Raw genomic sequence first — 18,309 nt, 5'->3', positions numbered from 1 at the left:
CCAATTAATTCACAGGATTTTGCTCAGGGTCAGTTATGTCCTCTGAAGTGCTCTGGAGTCTTCAAATTGACCAAAGAAGCTGTGTGGGCACTGCTGGCTGTGTAAAATCCAGCTTCTGAAACAGATGAGTTCTGTGTTTCTCCAACCAGTCAGCACGGGGCAATTGATAAGGAACATCTTTGTCTTTTACTTGGTGCCTTCTTGGAGGAGAAGGGCTTTCAAATGTGTCAGCTCTGCTGGCCAGGTCACTGAGGATGGGATCTGTGTTTAATCAGCTCGGGGGGAATAAACACACAGAAGCCCTGCTCAGCCTTTTGGTCAAAGGAATTTTGGTTATATGTCAGCCAGGAAGTGAGGAAATCAGAAGTACAGCAGAGTTCATGGAGTCCTCTGTTTTCAGTCCCTTAGGAGGAAAACAGAATGTACATGAGAAAAACATCAATTAACTGTTGTGTCACTGTGGCAGCAGATCCTACATTTGTGAAATACACAGTGGCCTAAAATGGTAGTGCAGTGGAAACCAGGGCAATTTTTAGCTGTATCTAGAAAAGATCCTCGCATACACAGCTTAAGAATACCTAACATTTATGTAATTGGAAATACGTGCTGAAGTGATCCAGCAGAATCCTTAATAGAATTACCTCATGAATGAATTTACTCATATGTATGGAAATGCAAAACCTCCTTGCCTGTTCCTATTGTTTGAAAAGGATGACTTATTTTTAGCAGAAAAAGAAATATCTGGATGAATGAGGTAATAGTTTGTAAGGCTGTTATTAAGAAAGAGGCACACATCAGACGTTCATACCAAGATAACTGCAAAATATTCATGCTTATGTTCCTTCATTTTAGAGAAGGTGTTTTGTTGTTGTTGTATATGAGAGATTTTTATATCAGTGTTGTAAAAGGAAAGCTGTTTTAAGTCTTGAAAAATCAGTATTCCTTCATGTAATTATTTTGATGCAGAATGGAAATTTCAGAATAGAAGGGAGCACATAGGACACTATGTTGTACAATATATGAAAACACTTTACATTTCTTCTGAATGTTGGCTTAGGCAGGTGTTGATGGGAAAAGTGGGGTAATGATGTTTTTTATATGAGGAAAATGCATTTATTTGACTTTAAATTCTTGAAGTTACTTTACCTTTTGTTGAAAATCTGAAAATACTAGGTATAAAGAAAGCTTTTAACAGTGCTTTTTTAAAGCGGACTAAAAGTATTTGAGACAATTTTAATAGTTAATCTCTAATTACAAATATTGACAATATGCTGCTTGCTAAAAGCAAAAATGAGAACTCTTAAGATTTTCTCTCTTTCAGTTATCAGAACCCATTTTTGTGAAGTCAGCTTTAATGCACAGTGTCTCTAGGGATATGTATCATGCATTTAAATATGTCAATGAAGGGAGAATGTGGACAGGGTTTATAGAAGTGCTTTACTCTTCTGCTGCTGGTTCAGATGTGGATAAGCATTTGTCTTAGTTTATTGGCAGATAATGTCTGTCTGTGGATAGATTTTTTTTTAATAACTGTCTCAATCCTCCCCCAGTACTTACTTTAAAATGATTTCAGAAGTTCTGCACAAAGGTGTTGGTGTGGCAGGGGTATGCAGACTTTCTCAGCCATAAATGCAGCTAAAGCAGCAGAAGGAAGAGGCAAGTGGTTGGTTTGCTGTTGATCCTCTGGTCTTTCCTGCCCTTCCCTGTCCATCCTTGTTGTGATTCACCCAGAGGAAACAAATCCTCCTCCCGAGTGTAGGTGAGAAGTGCTTGGAAGAGAAGGTGGTGTGGAGTTGATGGCTGCAAGCTCAGAGACAGCACTTAAAGGATGAGTTGTGTTCCTCCCAAAGCAAAGGTTGTGTCGCCATCGAAGACCCAAAAGCCTCTGCTTAAATCCATGCTGACTCGAACATTTGGAACCCCTACTTGCATTCTGAAAATCAGTCGTGGGCTTTAAGTACCTTCTTGAATTAGAATCAAAACAGAGCTGGGAGCGATGGAGAAAAGCCTGGGAAGAAAGGAGTTAGTGAGAGGCTCGGTTGAGGAAATGTGGCTGGCACAGCACGAGGGGGATGTGATCCAGCACCTTGAGACGGGAATGGAAGTTGGTTGGCAAGTTGTCAGTGCCATTCCACAGCTAACCAACGTTTTATCGTCCCCTCTGCCCCCGCTCCAGGATTTCTGTCCCTGAGTCATGGCAGACAGAAGACCAGAGAAGGCATGTGAACAAGCATGTGAATCCCTTAAGCAGCAGGATTATGAAGTGGCAGTGAAGCATTGCACAGAGGCTCTCCTTTCCCTCAGCCAGTACCCCCCAGCTCACCTCCTGGAGCCCTGCCAGGCAGAACTCGACCGCATCAAAATCGAGACTCTTCTGTATAGAATTGCTTCCTTTTTACAACTTGTGAGTGTGACTCTTTATAGTATCTAGTGAACTGGAAAGAAAAGTCAAATATCTTGTATTGTCAAGATTTAATTATAACCCAGCATTTTTGGCGTGTTGCTCTGCCCACAGAATCCCTCTTGCTGTAGCATCTATGAGGTTTCTGTCTTGTAGCTCTCCTCAATCCGTTTATTTTTCAGGATTGGAACCTCTTGGTTTGGGTCTCAATCACAGTTTTCTACACAAATAAGAAAAAAAATACTTGAAACATTTAAAATATATATTCCAGGAAGGCAGAATAGCTGGGTTTAGGGTACATATGCTGAATTACATACCAAATTACCTTATCTTTTAACAACGTGAAATTAAAGTTTCCACTAAATAAAACCACTCAAGAAACAAAGTTAAGAAATGCCAGAATCTAGGTAGCTGGTTCATACCTGCTTTAGTTCCATTTGCACAGACCTAAAATTAGTCTTTTAATGCTTAATTCCAGCTTTCCAGGGCGAGGCTAGAGCATATCTGGTGAAAGATGTAACTTTTAGACTCTGCCTAATATTTAGTGGAAAGGTGAAAATGGGTCTTGTAAAGGTTTGTAAATGCAAAGTGAGAGGCATTACCCTGAAATACAGGTGAATTGCAATTGCCAAAATTGTGTCCTTCCTTTAAAGCATCACAACTACAGTTTCTTAAAGGAAAGGACATTTCAGTGCTAAAGAATAAACCTGCAACCTGCTTTTTCTCACCTTTCTGAAATGCTATCATATATTTACAGAGGCCTTGTCCACTCCAAATCTTCATGTATTGAGTAGGAACAGTTTCAAACCAGGTGGAAAAAGTTGGGCCAAGTCACAAGACCTTGCTGGGCAGCTTTAATGCAAATCTTGCCCATCTGGTTAAGGGAGTGTTTTTAAGCATTCTTCAAATAAATAGCTGGATTGGACTGTTCAGTGTCCAAAACAAGAATTGGGAAAACTCTGAAATGAAGAAACAACCTATGTTATGGCTCCTCAGGGGAAGAGATTCACAAATATGTGAGGTTGGTTTTTATAATACAAGTTGTGTTACCACAGGCTTGACCTCTCAGAATTATTTCTGTAAGCCAATATGCAGATTGGTGCTTGGATTATTTAATATATTTCTGACAGTGCTCTTTGAAAATCCTCTGAGGCACCTATCTGGATGTTGATCATAGTGATATTGTTGCAGTGAGTCTGCAGGGACTTTGGAAAAATACTTCAGATCAAAACCTTCCTATTAAAGACTTGAATTTTATAGATGCATAAAATCTTATAAAACAATCCAAATTTTCCTTCTTGTTTTACTAAACAAAATAATCTTTAAAATCACTACTGAAAAGACAGAATAAAATAACGTGCATATCTTAAAATTTCAACATAATTATATTAGTGCAAGGTTAAAAAATAAACAGCATCTTGAAAGTTAAGTTTTATGTTTTTCCTAGGTGTTGTGAGCTGCCCACAAACATATAACACACCCATGTTTGACCATTCAGGCTCCTCTTTTATAATGTCCGTGTGCTGAGAATTTGAGAAAAAAAGTCAGCATTTTAAGAATTAACTGAGAATTTGAGAAAAAGTCAGCATCCTAAGAATTAATTATATTATAATTGACATGTGACTTATGCTCTTTACATGTTCCACCCAGGAAAAGACAAGGTAATGGTTTCTAAAAAGTTTTAAAAAACTTGTAATTCAAGCATGTAGTTGTTTATTCGAACTGGAATAATGCTATTTTTAAACTTTTCATGTTTTACCTTTCAGAAAAAGTATGGGCAAGCAGATGAAGACTGTAGGCATGGTATGCTTATTTCTTTTTTTTTTATTACATAGTGTTATGAATTGCAGTCAGTTGTCTGAATTTTTAAAACTGATGCCCAGATTTGTTAGTTTGCTAACAGTGGTTCTTTCCTATTTAAACTTATGTATCTGCTTTATAATACTTTTTCTGCTTTTTTCTCCCCCTCCTCTTTTTTTTTTTTTTTTTTTTTTTTTTTCTTTCCCTTAAGAGAGGTCTCACAATTTTTCACCTCTTACTCAAGTATTAGGACTCAAACACATGTCTTTGGCTCAGTGATGATATTTGGCTCATAGTTATTTTAGGGCACAAATGTAGGAAGAGTGGCTGATTCTCACAAAGATAAAGACCCAGAGACAGCTGATGTTCTGCCTTTCTTCCCAGGGACGTGGTGGATATTTGGGTTTGCATTTGGGACTTAGTTCAGAGGAAATCAGGATGATGCACATTTGTTAAAGCTTCCCAATGTCCCTGTGTCACATTGAAGTCTTTTATGTGTCACTGCCTCGTTCAGTTTGGGTGTTTTTGAAGGAATGAACCATCTTTACTAAACCTCTGTTGTTCATCTACAACACAAATTACTCAGAATTCGCTGAGAACTGACTGAGTTTGGGAAGTGTTGGAACAGAATTTATCAGTTAGATTTGGAAAGAAAAGGTGGGTAGATGCCACCTTTTGGTTTTAATTCTTTAACTCCTCTTGAATGTTAAAGGAAGTTTTTTCAGGTCACAGTTTTGTTACACAGTCTGTGATCTCTTCTGACGTTCCTATGCTAGCAATGATAATCTTTAAATTGTTCCTTTCTGGGTTTGTGGATTTTATATTGTTTTGGGGTTTTTTTAACGGGTCTTCACTGATAGGCAAGTCATAGTTTGGAGAATTTGTGGGTCTCTGGAGCCTGCTGGTAAATTGACTAAGAAAAATAAAAATTGACTATGAAAAATAAACTTGGTTTCTGTAGGTGTAAAATCAAAGTTTAATACCTTTAAAAAGTCATTGTTGCTTAATCAGCACCATCCTTGAAATAGTCTGAAATATTTAAAGTAATTCTTTTACCTTCTTGATGTGTGCTATAGGGGTGTATTATTCTAACTTCAGAGTTGTCTTTTATGATGGCAAATAAAAGCGAGAGACATGGAAAGCTGAATGATGGTTGAAGGAGGGAGGAGGGAGAATGCTGTTTTTAATGAACAGTGTTCTCATCAATGAGCTCTGATGGGTTTGTCAGAGGGGACAGGGGTGACTTTCATCTGTGGAACTTTTCCTTGGTGTGTGTGTCAGTTGTCAGTATCTCAAAGGAACTGTCATGGTAACTGCTTGTCATCTCTCCCTGGACAGGCTTAGAAGTGGGTGGAACAGGACCACTGATCTCTATTTTATTTTTTAAAATTAAGTAGAAAAAGCAGCCTTTAAATGTGTATTAGTTAACAAAGAAATAGCATCCAGATGAATGTTAATTTACTTTATTCATGCCAATATATTCTGCACATACATACTGTTTTCCAGATCTAAAACTGAGGACATTTTTGAACTTACTAATGCCTTATTTGTGTATGTATATAAAAATGTTGTGTATGTTTTTATATACATATACACACATACCATATTTTTATGACTCCATGAATGGATGATTGGGTTGTAGTTCTCCATGATGTGTGGTTATCAATTGTAGCCCAGCACATTTAGAATATTTGCATTTACCATCCTGGAAGGTCTTAGTTTTGGTTTTGTGTTTGAATTATTGTTGGGAAGAAACAACTTTGGCATGGACTACTTGATACTCACACTCCTTGATATTCACAAGCTTTTTATAATGGGCAAGGCTTTATTCAAGCTGCTGTTCTGCCTTTTTACAAGACTTGACATGTTGCACAGCTGTGATGGTTTTACTTGAACCTGAATGATCAGTATACTCTGAATAGCTGGAGAAATACCTGTTCTTTATAGTATGCTGCTTGCAGTGTTACAGGGAATGATGACGACTTAAAATCTCTTAAATTATTCCACAAATCTTTTGGAAGAGAGAGTGGTTAATGTGTTGCAAGTTTTTTTGTGCAACCGTCTGTTTTAGCTCGGTGGTACTATGCAGATAGTGATATGAAGTGTAATAATTGGAGATTTAATCTTTGAGATTAAAATAGCAGACTGTCAGACATGTTAAAGCTATTTTTGGGGCTTCTGCTTCTGATTTGGGAAGTAAGTTCTATTTTTGGCAACGTAGTCTGTACTATCAGAGTGGTGAATTCAGACTAATCTTTGAGGCACTTTATAAAAACGGATTTAGTTACCATTGCAGTTTGAAGAGATGCCTAATCGTTTTTATTTAAATGTTTTGTGGGACTATTTATTTATTGAGCCTTTCATGCAATTTCTGTTAACGAAGTGAACGTCTGTTGAGTGAGGAGTTTGGATTGATTATTCTAAAATGTAATCCTGAAGTTGTGGTGAATGTGGAATTCCTGTTAGCACTAAGGAGGGCTCTTTGCATCTGCATGAGTAGCAGTATAAACACAGATGTTGATGTTGCCTGCAATAACAGTTATTTTGTAATTCCTTCATTTTAAACAACTGTCCAGCCTTCTTTTCAATTCACACACTTAGCTTGCTAAGCTTTTTAGTCACTCTGGCATTTCGTTTTCTGGACAGGTAATACGTGTGATTAAGTGTTGTTGCAGCTTGTCTGAAGCACGTCTGTATGGTGAAATAACTCCTGTCCCTGCTGCAAGTGCTCACAGAGTGTCTCTTTGGCACTGCTGCCTGCTGCTCCTGGGCTCGGGAGCATTCAGAAACTTTTCTGTTCCAGGGAGCCTGTAAATTTCTGGGCTCAGACAATCGTTCCTATATGCCACACTTTGCAGCACAAGGGAATAAAAGGCCTTTTAGAGGAGCAGGAATTGCCCATGAGGAGGTTGGCTATTTTTGGAAACGACAGGGCATGTGTTTTGTGAGCATGAATGGATCTTCCTGAGCATGTTTGTGTTACTGAGAGGTTGTTGGTTGCTATTTCTTTTTTACCCTTTCTGTGAGAGGAGGTCCTTTGTGTCTGTGTCAGATATTTGAATTTACCCTTCCCATATTTAATTGATGTCTATTTTAGCATGTGAACACGACAACCTTTTTGGAGCTCATGTGCAGCATTTATTAGCTGGTGGGAGACAAGCTTCAAGTCAATATTAGGCAACAGCACACGACACTTAATTTACACCCAACAAGCCACGGGTTTAACCTGAGTTTCAGACTTTGTTTTCTTGTTGAGGGGGAAGGAAAAAATGTGTATTTGACTGAAATGGACGCTGTGCTGAGGGTAATAGTGGCTGATTTGTGTTGCAGTGCTGGGAGAGGGGCTGGCCAAGGGCGATGGATCTCTCCGGGCAGTGCTCTGCTGCATGCATCTCAAAGGGAAGCTGCAAATTGTGTCTAATGTTCTTTCCAAATCACTGATGGGGGAATCACTGGTAAGTGGGTTTGCTGCAATCTACACGGTTTAAAAGAACAGTTTTGTACTTCCTTCTTTTTTAAAAAAAAATCTGTTTAATAACAAACTTCCGACGTGTGTTTCGCTGGCAGTTTGCAACCAAAATGATTTGTGTGGAAAAGATAAATATATGGGCACACATATATCAGCAGGATGCCAAGTTGTTGCATAACCAGTGTTTCAGAGTTGTTGTGATTTTGAAAAGTTTTTTCATTGTTGGCTCTGAATCCTCAGGGAATGTAAAATAAATTTGCATATTTGTGCGATTGACAAGAATAATATAAATCTCAAACTTTTGCTTGCTTATTCTAAATTGTACCTGCCCCCATTTTGTATGGACTTCAGGAATTCTATCCATTAAAGCACAAAAAATATTGATTGGACTTTTAAATAAGTGGCCTGTGCTAAGTTGTAAGACAGCATAAAAAGTTTTTCAGGAAAAAACCAAAAAGCTTTGCATTTCACGATGAAGATAAAGGTTTGAGTTCAAAGCTTCTATTTTACCCTTGAACTGTTAAAACTTGTAAAGATGCTTTTAACCCCAGACGTGTAAGTAACTTCTGATTTTTATGTGACTACCTATAAAGAGAAATTAGGCATATATGTAAGTCTCTAGTGTCCTTTTAATTTCTGTAATCTGGGTTAAATAGGCAGTTCATCAGCGTGAACTGCTGGTCTTAATGCACCCAGAACCATGGTGATAGCTTGGTCAGACTGCAGGTGACCTGTGACATCAGAAACCTGCAGGAGAACCTCTTACCTTGAGATGGGATCCTGTATCTTGGTGCTGAGCTGAATCAGGAGGTTGTTTTTGAGAGTTCTGTTTGTCTGTCTGGCCTGTATCCTGAATTCCCTTCCCCCTCGGCCACTGGCTATTTTTACATAAAGAAAGGGTTTTTTTTTTTTTTTTTTCTTTGTTTAGCTGTTTTCTAATGAAAAAATGTTTCATTGAAAAATTCCTGGTGAGGTTGAAGGAAACTTGCCTTTGGGAAAAATTAGTAAAATAGTCTTATTGCAGGGAATGTGGAGTGCCCTTGTTTTGAGCTGTTGTTGTGCAAATAAAGGTACCTTTGTATAGAGTTCCAGAGTGTCATCCCAAAGCAGGGTTTGAGAGGTTTTTACAAGCTTTAGGTTGTTAGACACAGTTGTTTTCAGTACGAATATTAAAATCAGCAGCTGATTTACTGACTGTGCCATTGTCTGAAAGAAGAAGTGAAACAAAGTTTTGGAATTAATTTATTGAAAAGTTGGAATCCATCCAGTTTCCTCCCCAGTGGTTTAAGAGAATGATTCTTGGTAACATTTTTTTACTCTAATACATTTAAGCTCAACGAGTTCAGTTTTCAGCCTTCTGCTGAAAATGTGAAAAATCATTTTGGAAAAAGGCTAAGTGTGAGGATTGTTAGGTGTGTAAGTTTTCAGCAAAGAGTCATTTCTCCTGCTCAGTAGCACAGTCAGAATGTGGAGAAGTCTAACAAATATAGTAGCACTTAATTAAATTTCTGCAAGAGATTATTGAAATAAACCCCACAGGTCTGGGCTCCTTTAATCAAAGTTTTGGTTTATAAGAGTGTGAAATTGTTACAAATACCTATGTATTTAACATAAAATCAGTTTTGAGAGATTTTTCCTTCAGTTGTACTTGGCTATGCAGTTAGTCACATGGCTAATCTTTGCTTTTGAGGGGAAACTCCAAAAATGACACAGTCTACATCAGAGCAGGAAGAATTATGGAGCTGCAGAAATTAGTGATCTGTAAAGTAGATCCTTAAAAAGAAATTAATCCATCACTGCAACAGCACTGAAAGATTGTTACATTAATTCCTCAGAGCTGAAGTGTTGCATTAGCTATGGTATACTTTTTCCTCAAGTTCTTCTTAATATGGTGCTTTCCTGAATTGTCCTGTTTTGATACTTGCTGTAAGTCTAATGCTGATTTTGGCCAGTGTAGAATTCCCTTTTTTACCTTCATGTTTACTCAGTTTTATTTAGTGTCATTTAAAATTGGTGTTTTAAGTCAGACTCATTTTTCCTTCTCGTGGTGTTGAGGGGGAAATGAACTTGGCTGCTGTGGTTTTAATGCACATAATGAAGGTTTATGTGTTCAATAATGAATATTCTTTCTGCCCTCAGAACGGGATGGTAACTAAAGATCTCACACGACTGAAAACACTTCTTGCTGAAACAGAGGTAATAATGAGATATTATTGGGAAAAAAATGAGCAGTGCCTGAAGCAGCTGAAGGGCTGCTTTCCATGTGTCCCAGGAGATCCAGGCTCACTGGGAACAAACTGGTTCAAAAGTTATTGTTTCTGTTGGTGTGTTGCTCTTTACCCACTGATCTCTTCAGGAACTTTTCATCACAGTCTTGCAGGATGGATGAGAAAATAAAAAAATGATGCTAACAGGTTGTTGATTCCTGAAGTAGCAAATAGAAAGAATTCCAAGCATTTAGATCTACAGTATTTATTTATTTATCTATTGTATTTATTTCTTTTGGAAATTAGTCTGAAGTAATAAACATGACTTCAGAAATTTTTACGTAGTATAAATACCTTCTCAGTCAGCCTTTTCTTTTTTTTTATTGTACTGGAGGTCAAACTCTCATGTCTGCTGTTTAAATTGTCCCCACTCATTTTTTCCTTATGCTTAGTTATTTATTTGAGCTTTTATCTTGATGTAGGTGAGAGCTGGAAGACTTATCAATGCAGTTTAGTTTTTGGTGTTTAGGAATTTTCTGCAGTCCACATTAAGTTGATTGCAGGGTGGAATTTGGTCTTGTAAAAATCTCTAAAAGTTTTTTCTAACCAGTTGACTTGGTGTTCCTGTCAGAATTCCTGTTATTATCAGAATCCCTGTTATCAGCAGGGTTTGTGACTGGAAGTAATTTCAACTTATGATTGATATTTTTTAATAGTTGTTCTAAAACCCATTTTGACAGCAGTTGATGAAATTGTTTTGTGTTCCTTTGTAACTGTGGGCTTTTTTGTATAATTGTAGGCAGCTGGTAAAGTACCATCAGGATATCATGTAGAAGATTTAGAGGAAGGTATGTAACTCAATTTTAAAGCTACATAATTTCCTGGTGAGACTTGGATCCTGCTGAATGCTCAGCACTGCATTAAAGTAAAAAAGGTGCTTGAATGTTGTGATGAGCCCTGGTGAGGCAGAATTATCTCAGTGTTGGCTGAATTTGGAGGCAGAAGTTCCTGTTTATTGACCAGGGGGCTGTATCAGAGCCTGCTCTGTTCTGCACATGGCTTGAAATTCACCTTCATGACTTCTGCTCTAAAGGAGTTTGTCATGGATTATAAATCACTTTTGAGGGGTGGGTAATTTTGCCCGTGTTCAGGTCCACCTTGGGTTGATGCTTAGAGATGTGGATCTCTGAGCAGCTGCTGTCTGACTGGGAAAGTGAGAATTGTGAAATAGCTGTGCTTGTGTCCCAGCAGGGTCACAGGATGGTTGGCACTTCCGTCCCCCACCCCGGGGTGTCACGAGCAGTGAGGAGTACACCCTCTGTAAAAGGTAATTCATCACCTGGAAAAGGTAATAAACCCCCTGGAAAAGGTAATGCAGCCCCTGGAAAAGGTAATGCAGCCCCTGGAAAAGGTAATGCAGCCCCTGGAAAAGGTAATTCAGCCCCTGGAAAAGGCAATTCAGCCCCTGGAAAAGGCAATTCAGCCCCTGGAAAAGGCAATTCAGCCCCTGGAAATGGTAATGCAGCCCCTGGAAAAGGTAATGAACCCCTGGAAAAGGTAATAAACCCCCTGGAAAAGGTAATAAACCCTCTGGAAAAGGTAATAAACCCTCTGGAAAAGGTAATAAACCCTCTGGAAAAGGTAATTCAGCCCCTGGAAAAGGTAATAAACCCTCTGGAAAAGGTAATAAACCCTCTGGAAAAGGTAATAAACCCTCTGGAAAAGGTATTGCACACTCTGGAAAAGGTAATGCACCCTCTGGAAACTGTAAACTCTTTTCTTCATGTTAACCCCCTCCAAGGGAGCAGAGGGGTTCCTCCTTCATTTACCTGCTGACACAAGGAGCAATGGGCCAGGAAAGCAGAGGTGCCTGTTAGAAGAGGAGTTGACCTGTTCACAGGTTTTTGGAAGGGTCAGTTTATCCAGCAGCACTTCAGTTTCTAGAATGCAATCACTGGCTCAGTTTTTATAATACAGGGGTTTGAGGGGCATTTTTGTAGTGACAAGTCAGCATCTGTCTTTCTCCCCTGCCTTTTCTAATTTGGATGATTTCAGAGGTGTGAAAAGTTCCCCAGGCTGCAGTGTAAGCAGACTGAAGCACAGTCAAGTTAGTGCTGATAAATGAACTTTGTTGGTAGTGGACTTTGTCTTCAGATAAAAAAATACCAGAATTTCCATCAGATCTCATTATTTCTCCTTTTGCATAAACACAGATACACAGAGAAGATCCAGTGGCTTGTATTGGTGTTCCTCCTTGTCTTTTCCAGTCATCTGGCCAATATTGTGTTAATTGTCATTGCTCTACAGAAAAATATATAAATGTATATGAGGAGGAACCATCATTATGCACTTGATCCTGCCATTTATGTAACTAATGCAAATTATTTTCAAAAGCTCTGACCTGCTTTTTAAATGACATGACTGAATTGCTGATTTTGAGCTACTTTTGGCATGATTTTCTAGAGATGCTAAATCTTGGCAACTCTGCTTGACTCTTAATCATGTCTGGTGCTTATTCAGCAATTAAAAAAAAAAAAAGGCAGATATTTACAGTATTTAGCTTGTGGTGATCTTTTGTTGAGTAACATGTATCCCATGTTTCCTACCATTGCTCTGAAACATTCTGCACACTGTTAACCCTTCCAGTGAGAAGGATGTGCTTTGCTCAGCAAATCCCTGTGAACAGCAGTGCTCTGACCAGGGACTGAAGATTTTAGTGCCTTATGAGGAGGCAGTTGCAGGTACTGAATATGAATTTTTGAAGCTCTGGCTGATTTTTCCCCTGTGTGCCATAAAGCAGTAGGAGTGCAGCATATTTATTCTAGATAATGAAGCTATGGAATTGCAGGAGGTATTAAATAAGAAAGTGAAATTGAAGGGGAAAAAAAAGTGTTAAAAATATGAACAATGAGATCTTGGAAAACCTGTATAATGATGACAAATTTTAAAGTCATACGCTTTCCTGTTAAATAATGAAAAGGAAACTCACTTGATTTTAAATCTGTAATGTAGGTTATAAGAACAGGTCAGCAGTTTTTTATGCTTGCACTCCATTTACTTTAGGAAGTGAAAATCATAATTGTCCTTTAGCATTCTAATGCAGTGGTGAATTGGAAAATTGACAGTAAGAATACTGAAATTGACTGCCAAGAAAAAACATTTTAATTTAAAATATATTAAGAAACACAGCTTGAGAAGGCCTTTAGCCACATGGTGTTATATGTCATATTCATTTTGTTTACAATTTGGGCATGCAAACTTTGAAGTGCACTTCTTAAAGGAAAAGTGTGTGCTAAATCAAATTATAGCCACTGATGCAAGTGTGACCTAGATGTGCAGGGACTTGTGCTGCAAGGTTTTCATGTCACAGCCAGGTGTGTCTTGGTTTTGTCTCACAGCTCAAAGTTCACAGTTTAATTCACATTATATAACACATGTACTGTGGAAATAAAAATACGTGGTGTTTGTATTAACTTTTTATAGTCTCCTTTTGCAAAACAAACAGACAAGCAAACAACAGTCTCCTGGCCTAATTTTATTCTGCATAACCAGTGCTCTCCTGGTAGCTTCAGAACTTAAACCTCTCCTCCTTTTTAATTTTCGTTTTGTCATCTATTTTTTAAGTGCTTCAGTTTTGAAGAATGATGGGGCTGCAGCTGCTGCCTCGTGGTTTACAATTATAATACAAAGTTAAATTATAAAAATAATTCCCAAGTTATACAGGCATTTGCCCAGACTTGCAGTAAATTCTGAGAACTAGAATGCTTCAGTTGTATACAGGCCTTTGGAATAGCATTAATTCAATGCATCAGCACATGCCACTAAGTGGAAAATGTATTTCTTTAAGAAATTCTTAGTGTCTGCAAGAATAGATCCTTTTAGACTGATACACCCTTTCCAAAGAAGAGGATCAAACCTTTTCCTAGAGGTTTCTGTGTAGGTGTACTTAGTAGAAGGGACCATGTGATGTCACTGTTGCTCCAGGAAGAACTGCTGATTATATATCAGCTAATAATGTAATCACTGGAAGAAATTATGCTACATCTTTCCTTTGCCCTTGATTAACAGGGGACTTTGTGCATATTAATGCAGTGCCTAGTCATTTCAGGGATGCTCTGTGATCTCCTTGTGTTAATTGCTGTACAAACATTGATTCTGTTTTCTTTAAAGCTGGACATTTCTTAGGACTCCCATCCCCTGTATTTCTAAGAAATTTGATATACTTTTCTGGGCTCTGCAATGAGAGAAGCTGCTGCCCCTCTTAGAAAATGCCCTATAAATATGTAAATTTTCAAATCAGTTCACATGGACTAAACTGCCTTTACTTTTGTGAAAGAAACTTCAAGAATGTCCATATGTCCTTCTGGCTTGACGAGTAAAATTTTGATAAATTTTTATTTTAAAAAAATAATAATTGGAAGCTGAAAAGTTCAAGGCATAATTTTTTTCTGTTTTTTTCTCTTTCCTGTAGATTTTTAGAGCAAGGGATCTGCAGGTATGGTGCCCAGTGTACCTCAGCCCATTCCCAGGAGGAGCTGACGGAATGGCAGAAGCGATACGCGTCGCGCTTGATCCGACTGAAACAGCAGAAGGAGAACAAGCAGTGCTCAGGCAGTTACATGGAAACCCTGATTGAGAAATGGATGAATTCCTTATCTCCTGAGAAAGTGGTAAGGAAATATCTTGCTTCTCTATGTGCCTGGGTTTGGCCCTGACTGTCAGGGCTGGTCAAATCACTCCTCGCCAAATAATTGTCCAACCAATTTGCTCCCCTTTCATCTTGCCCTAGGTCTTCTTGCAAAGAGACTTAGGCTGATTTGTGAGTTAATCACAGCTTGTTCATTTTGCATATTCACTATTCCCAATGTAGGATGGGTCAGGCAAGTCCCATGGTATTGTTCCTGTTCCTTGACTAGATGGCAGAACTTCTTAAACTGGAGAATCCATGATAAAGGTTTCACAGCTTAGTGGGGAATACTCTTGTGTGTGGCTCCTTTTCTTTGCCTGCAGCTGCAGGCACTGGTATGAGGAACAGCCAGTCCCCCAAATAACTCAGAAGTGTTTGAGTACCAAGGAGTGTGGGATATGGATGTGATCAAAGTCAGCAGCTCTTTGGAAGCAGAAAGAACATTTTTTGTGGTATTCGACCAGCTCTACTTACCACTGATGCTAAGGAGTTTTCAGTCCATCTATTGTTGATTAAAATCTGGAAAAAGTGGACTTCATGCAAGATGCATTGATGAGTAGAAAGCCTGATTCTCATTTCCTGTTGTCTCAGTAGTCTCATTATGTCAGTGAGATCTGGGGTCGTCTGGGCCTCATTGTATCAAAGATCCCTTTTTCCAAATGAAATTCTGTTCTACTTTAAACATTTACAATTAAGTTGTTTATTGAAAATCAAGTCTTGTGGTTAACTGTCCCTAAATGGTTCTATTCTTCACTTACACAGTGTGATCTGATAGATCTAGCTTGCTTGTCACTGTATTAGCACACATTTACATTAATTCCTGAGTGGGATTTGCATCAGTCTTGCACAATCTGGGAAGCCATTCTTTCCTCTTTCTGTTAAACAAAATGCTACCTTTTCCTGAATGTTTGTGTTTTCATACTGCCTGTAGAAGTTGAATTTATCTTCTTTTTCTTTTAATCCAGCTTAGTGAATGTGTAGAAGGAGTGAGAGTAGAACATAATCCCGAGCTCTCAGTAACTGTCACCACCAAAAAGTCTCACCAGACATGGACATTTGCTCTCACGTGTAAGGTAGGACTACTTATTTTTTGAAAATGAGTCAGCAGTAACTAGAATGCAACCCATAACCTTTTGCAATTAAGGCTTCAGTGGCATCATTCTTAAAATAGAGAAACTTCCCAGCACCATCCCTTCTCTCTCTGTTTTTCCCAGCAGCTCTAGTGATTATGTATCAACTGCCCAGATTTCTGGAAATCAGGCAGGACCTGTACCTGCTCTGAGAAACTTACAATTATTATTAACCCTCTTTATCTGATTGCGAGTGAAAATGCTCCTGGAAGAATTTCAGCATTTCAGCCTTTGCATTTCTTTCCCAGCCTGCAAGAATGCTGTATCGAGTGGCATTGCTTTACGATGCCCATCGACCACACTTCAGTATCGTTGCAATATCTGCTGGAGACAGCACCACCCAGGTATCACAGGAAGTTCCAGAGAACTGTCAGGAATGGATAGGAGGAAAGATGGTCCAGAATGGAATAGATCACTATATCTACAAAGTCAGTATAGCCTTTAACACAGAGATCTTTGGGACTTTTCGCCAAACTGTGGTGTTTGACTTTGGATTAGAGCCAGTCCTCATGCAACGAGTGATGATTGATGCTGCTTCAACTGAAGGTAATGTACTAAAACTTGTATTTTTTTGTATAGAGATCATTCATGCCATCTCTTTCCTTTTCAGTTTTGGGCAGAACAACATCTCTGTCAAGTGCTCATGAATGTTTTGTACTGTATGTTCTGGTCTTCATAGGTAGAATAGAAATAGTGGGCAAAAGCTTCAGAGGGTGGAAATCAGGCAGATAAATGGAACAAGACTTACTCTGTGTCAGGATATGGCTCCTAAGTATGATAAAATGCTGGGAATTGCTGGTTTGGTGTGTGTCTGAGTGCAGCACTGAAGTTCTGCCTTTATAAGAACGTGTTTATATTTTTATAAACACTCTTATGTTGAAGACATTAAATATGTCAGAAAAGGTCGTTAGAGAAATGAAGTGTTTCTGTATAAGAACACACAGAGTAATAGACCCAGTAATTAAAGCAGACTATCTGAGAAGTTGGTTTGTATTTTTTTCTTCACTTGCTATACCTGGCTAGGACTGTCAAAGGCAAGAGGCTGAGTGTAGGCTTGTAACTCAATCATTTGCTGCTGACATGAATGTTGAAAATGTAAAGGAAGTGTAAGTATATTTGTGTTTTCAAGTAAAAAAAAAAAAAAAGAAAAAAGATCTACAAGTTACTGTGTTTAATCTGGTTCTTAAACTGATCTATGTCTCTGAGTTCAAACCTGAAATAACTCCAGTATGAGAAAAATGTCAGGGAATGGAAAGATGTTTGAAGAGATGCAAAAAAAGAAGGAAGGCCTTTGATTTATGGTGTAAGAGAGCTAAATATAGGTCACTACATCACTTGGCAGAAAGCCACTGGGTGGGATACAGGATCTTAATTTTTAATGAAAATTTGAGAGATAAAAACACCAATGAAACAGAATTGTAGCACTGGGATTTAAGCAGAAAGAAGAAGAAAATGGAAAAAGAAGGAAAAACGATGAGGCTGAGAAAGCAGCAGTTCTCTGTTCCTGGCTTTTATTTCCATAGAACAGATTCACATTCGCAGCACTCGTGGAACAAAGCTGTAAATAGCAAATACCAAAGATCATGATCTTTTGGGATGCCCCAAGTGTTTTGGAGCCAGGAGCAGGACTGTGCTTGGTGTAAACCTGGGCAAGATCAAGAGAAACCAGCCATGAAAGCTAGAGTTCTGTCAAACCAATCTGTGGCCTGGGGCTTTTTAAACCAAGTTGTGACCACAGGGATCCCAGGAGCAGCCAGCTGAGCTCCACATGGAGGTGATGGATGAGGTGATGGATGAGGTGATGGATGAGGTGATGGATGAGCAGCCCCCAGCATTGCTGCTGCTGTTCCCTGCACATGTTCCTGTCTGGGAGCACAGGGACAGGCAGCTCAGCACCAAGGCTTCCTTCAGATGGAAAGGGTGTTAAGAGCTTTACAGATAATTGTAACTACAGAATCCCGGGCTTTTTGCTGTGTAATCTAAGAGGTGTGTAATGGGAAAGGGATAACAACATTGCATCTATCCAGTTCCAGAATTTCTTTTACTTTTTGGTGTATATATATGAATTGAGATCTTCTGGAAATGCTTTTCTAACAGAAAGATGCCCAAAGTCTTTGTGTTTGTGTGTAATTCAGGGCCCTGTTGAGTTGTTTAGGCAGGAATGAAAGGTCAACATTAAAATATTTTAATAGAGGAGCCTCCATATTCTGCCTTTTGAAATCTTCATTTACAGCAGAAAAAAGGGAGCTGTAGGAAGTTTTCTGAGCACTGGTTATGTACTAACTGCTCTTTAAGAAAGTGTCACTGTGTGTGCAATCTGTGCCAGGAGCTGTTTATGTCAAGCTTCCAGGGAAAGCCTCTCCAGTGCTGGGAATTAAATGGCTGTTGTTCCAGCAAGGAAGGAGTCAGTCCCAGCATAATTACTGAGCTTTTGGGATCTGAGGTGTGATTTGTAGCAGAGAAAGCTTCATTTTATGATGGTGTTATTTCAGACACACATACCACACAAACTTGGACTTTTTCTTGCTGTACAACTGTAGCTACTGATATGATTCAGGCTTGAGGGATATATTTAAATGTGTCTTCTTAGTGAACACATGAGATCAGTGAGTAAG

The 18,309-nt window shown here is 38.7% G+C and overlaps 1 protein-coding gene across 6 annotated transcripts in view; it reads left to right on the top strand.

The window, feature by feature from the left end:
• Positions 1-18,309, top strand: part of HELZ (helicase with zinc finger) — an 84,162-nt gene that overhangs the window by 14,609 nt on the left and 51,244 nt on the right. For 2 of the 6 annotated variants that reach the window (XM_066332360.1, XM_066332358.1), the window contains exons 2-10: positions 2,177-2,404; positions 4,168-4,204; positions 7,532-7,656; positions 9,810-9,866; positions 10,677-10,725; positions 11,129-11,204; positions 14,349-14,547; positions 15,530-15,637; positions 15,943-16,240. In XM_066332360.1, coding sequence (XP_066188457.1) covers positions 2,195-2,404; positions 4,168-4,204; positions 7,532-7,656; positions 9,810-9,866; positions 10,677-10,725; positions 11,129-11,204; positions 14,349-14,547; positions 15,530-15,637; positions 15,943-16,240 — 1,159 coding nt within the window. In that variant the 5' untranslated portion in view covers positions 2,177-2,194. Of the gene's footprint in view, positions 1-2,176; positions 2,405-4,167; positions 4,205-7,531; positions 7,657-9,809; positions 9,867-10,676; positions 10,726-11,125; positions 11,205-14,348; positions 14,548-15,529; positions 15,638-15,942; positions 16,241-18,309 lie in introns of all 6 variants that reach the window. The other 4 variants (XM_066332359.1, XM_066332357.1, XM_066332362.1 and 1 more) reach the window with 3 other exon arrangements.

This window comes from Sylvia atricapilla, chromosome 18 (assembly GCF_009819655.1).
Source record: "Sylvia atricapilla isolate bSylAtr1 chromosome 18, bSylAtr1.pri, whole genome shotgun sequence".
In the NCBI taxonomy this organism is placed as follows: Eukaryota; Metazoa; Chordata; class Aves; order Passeriformes; family Sylviidae; genus Sylvia; species Sylvia atricapilla.
This window is presented reverse-complemented; position numbering and strand designations above follow the sequence as displayed.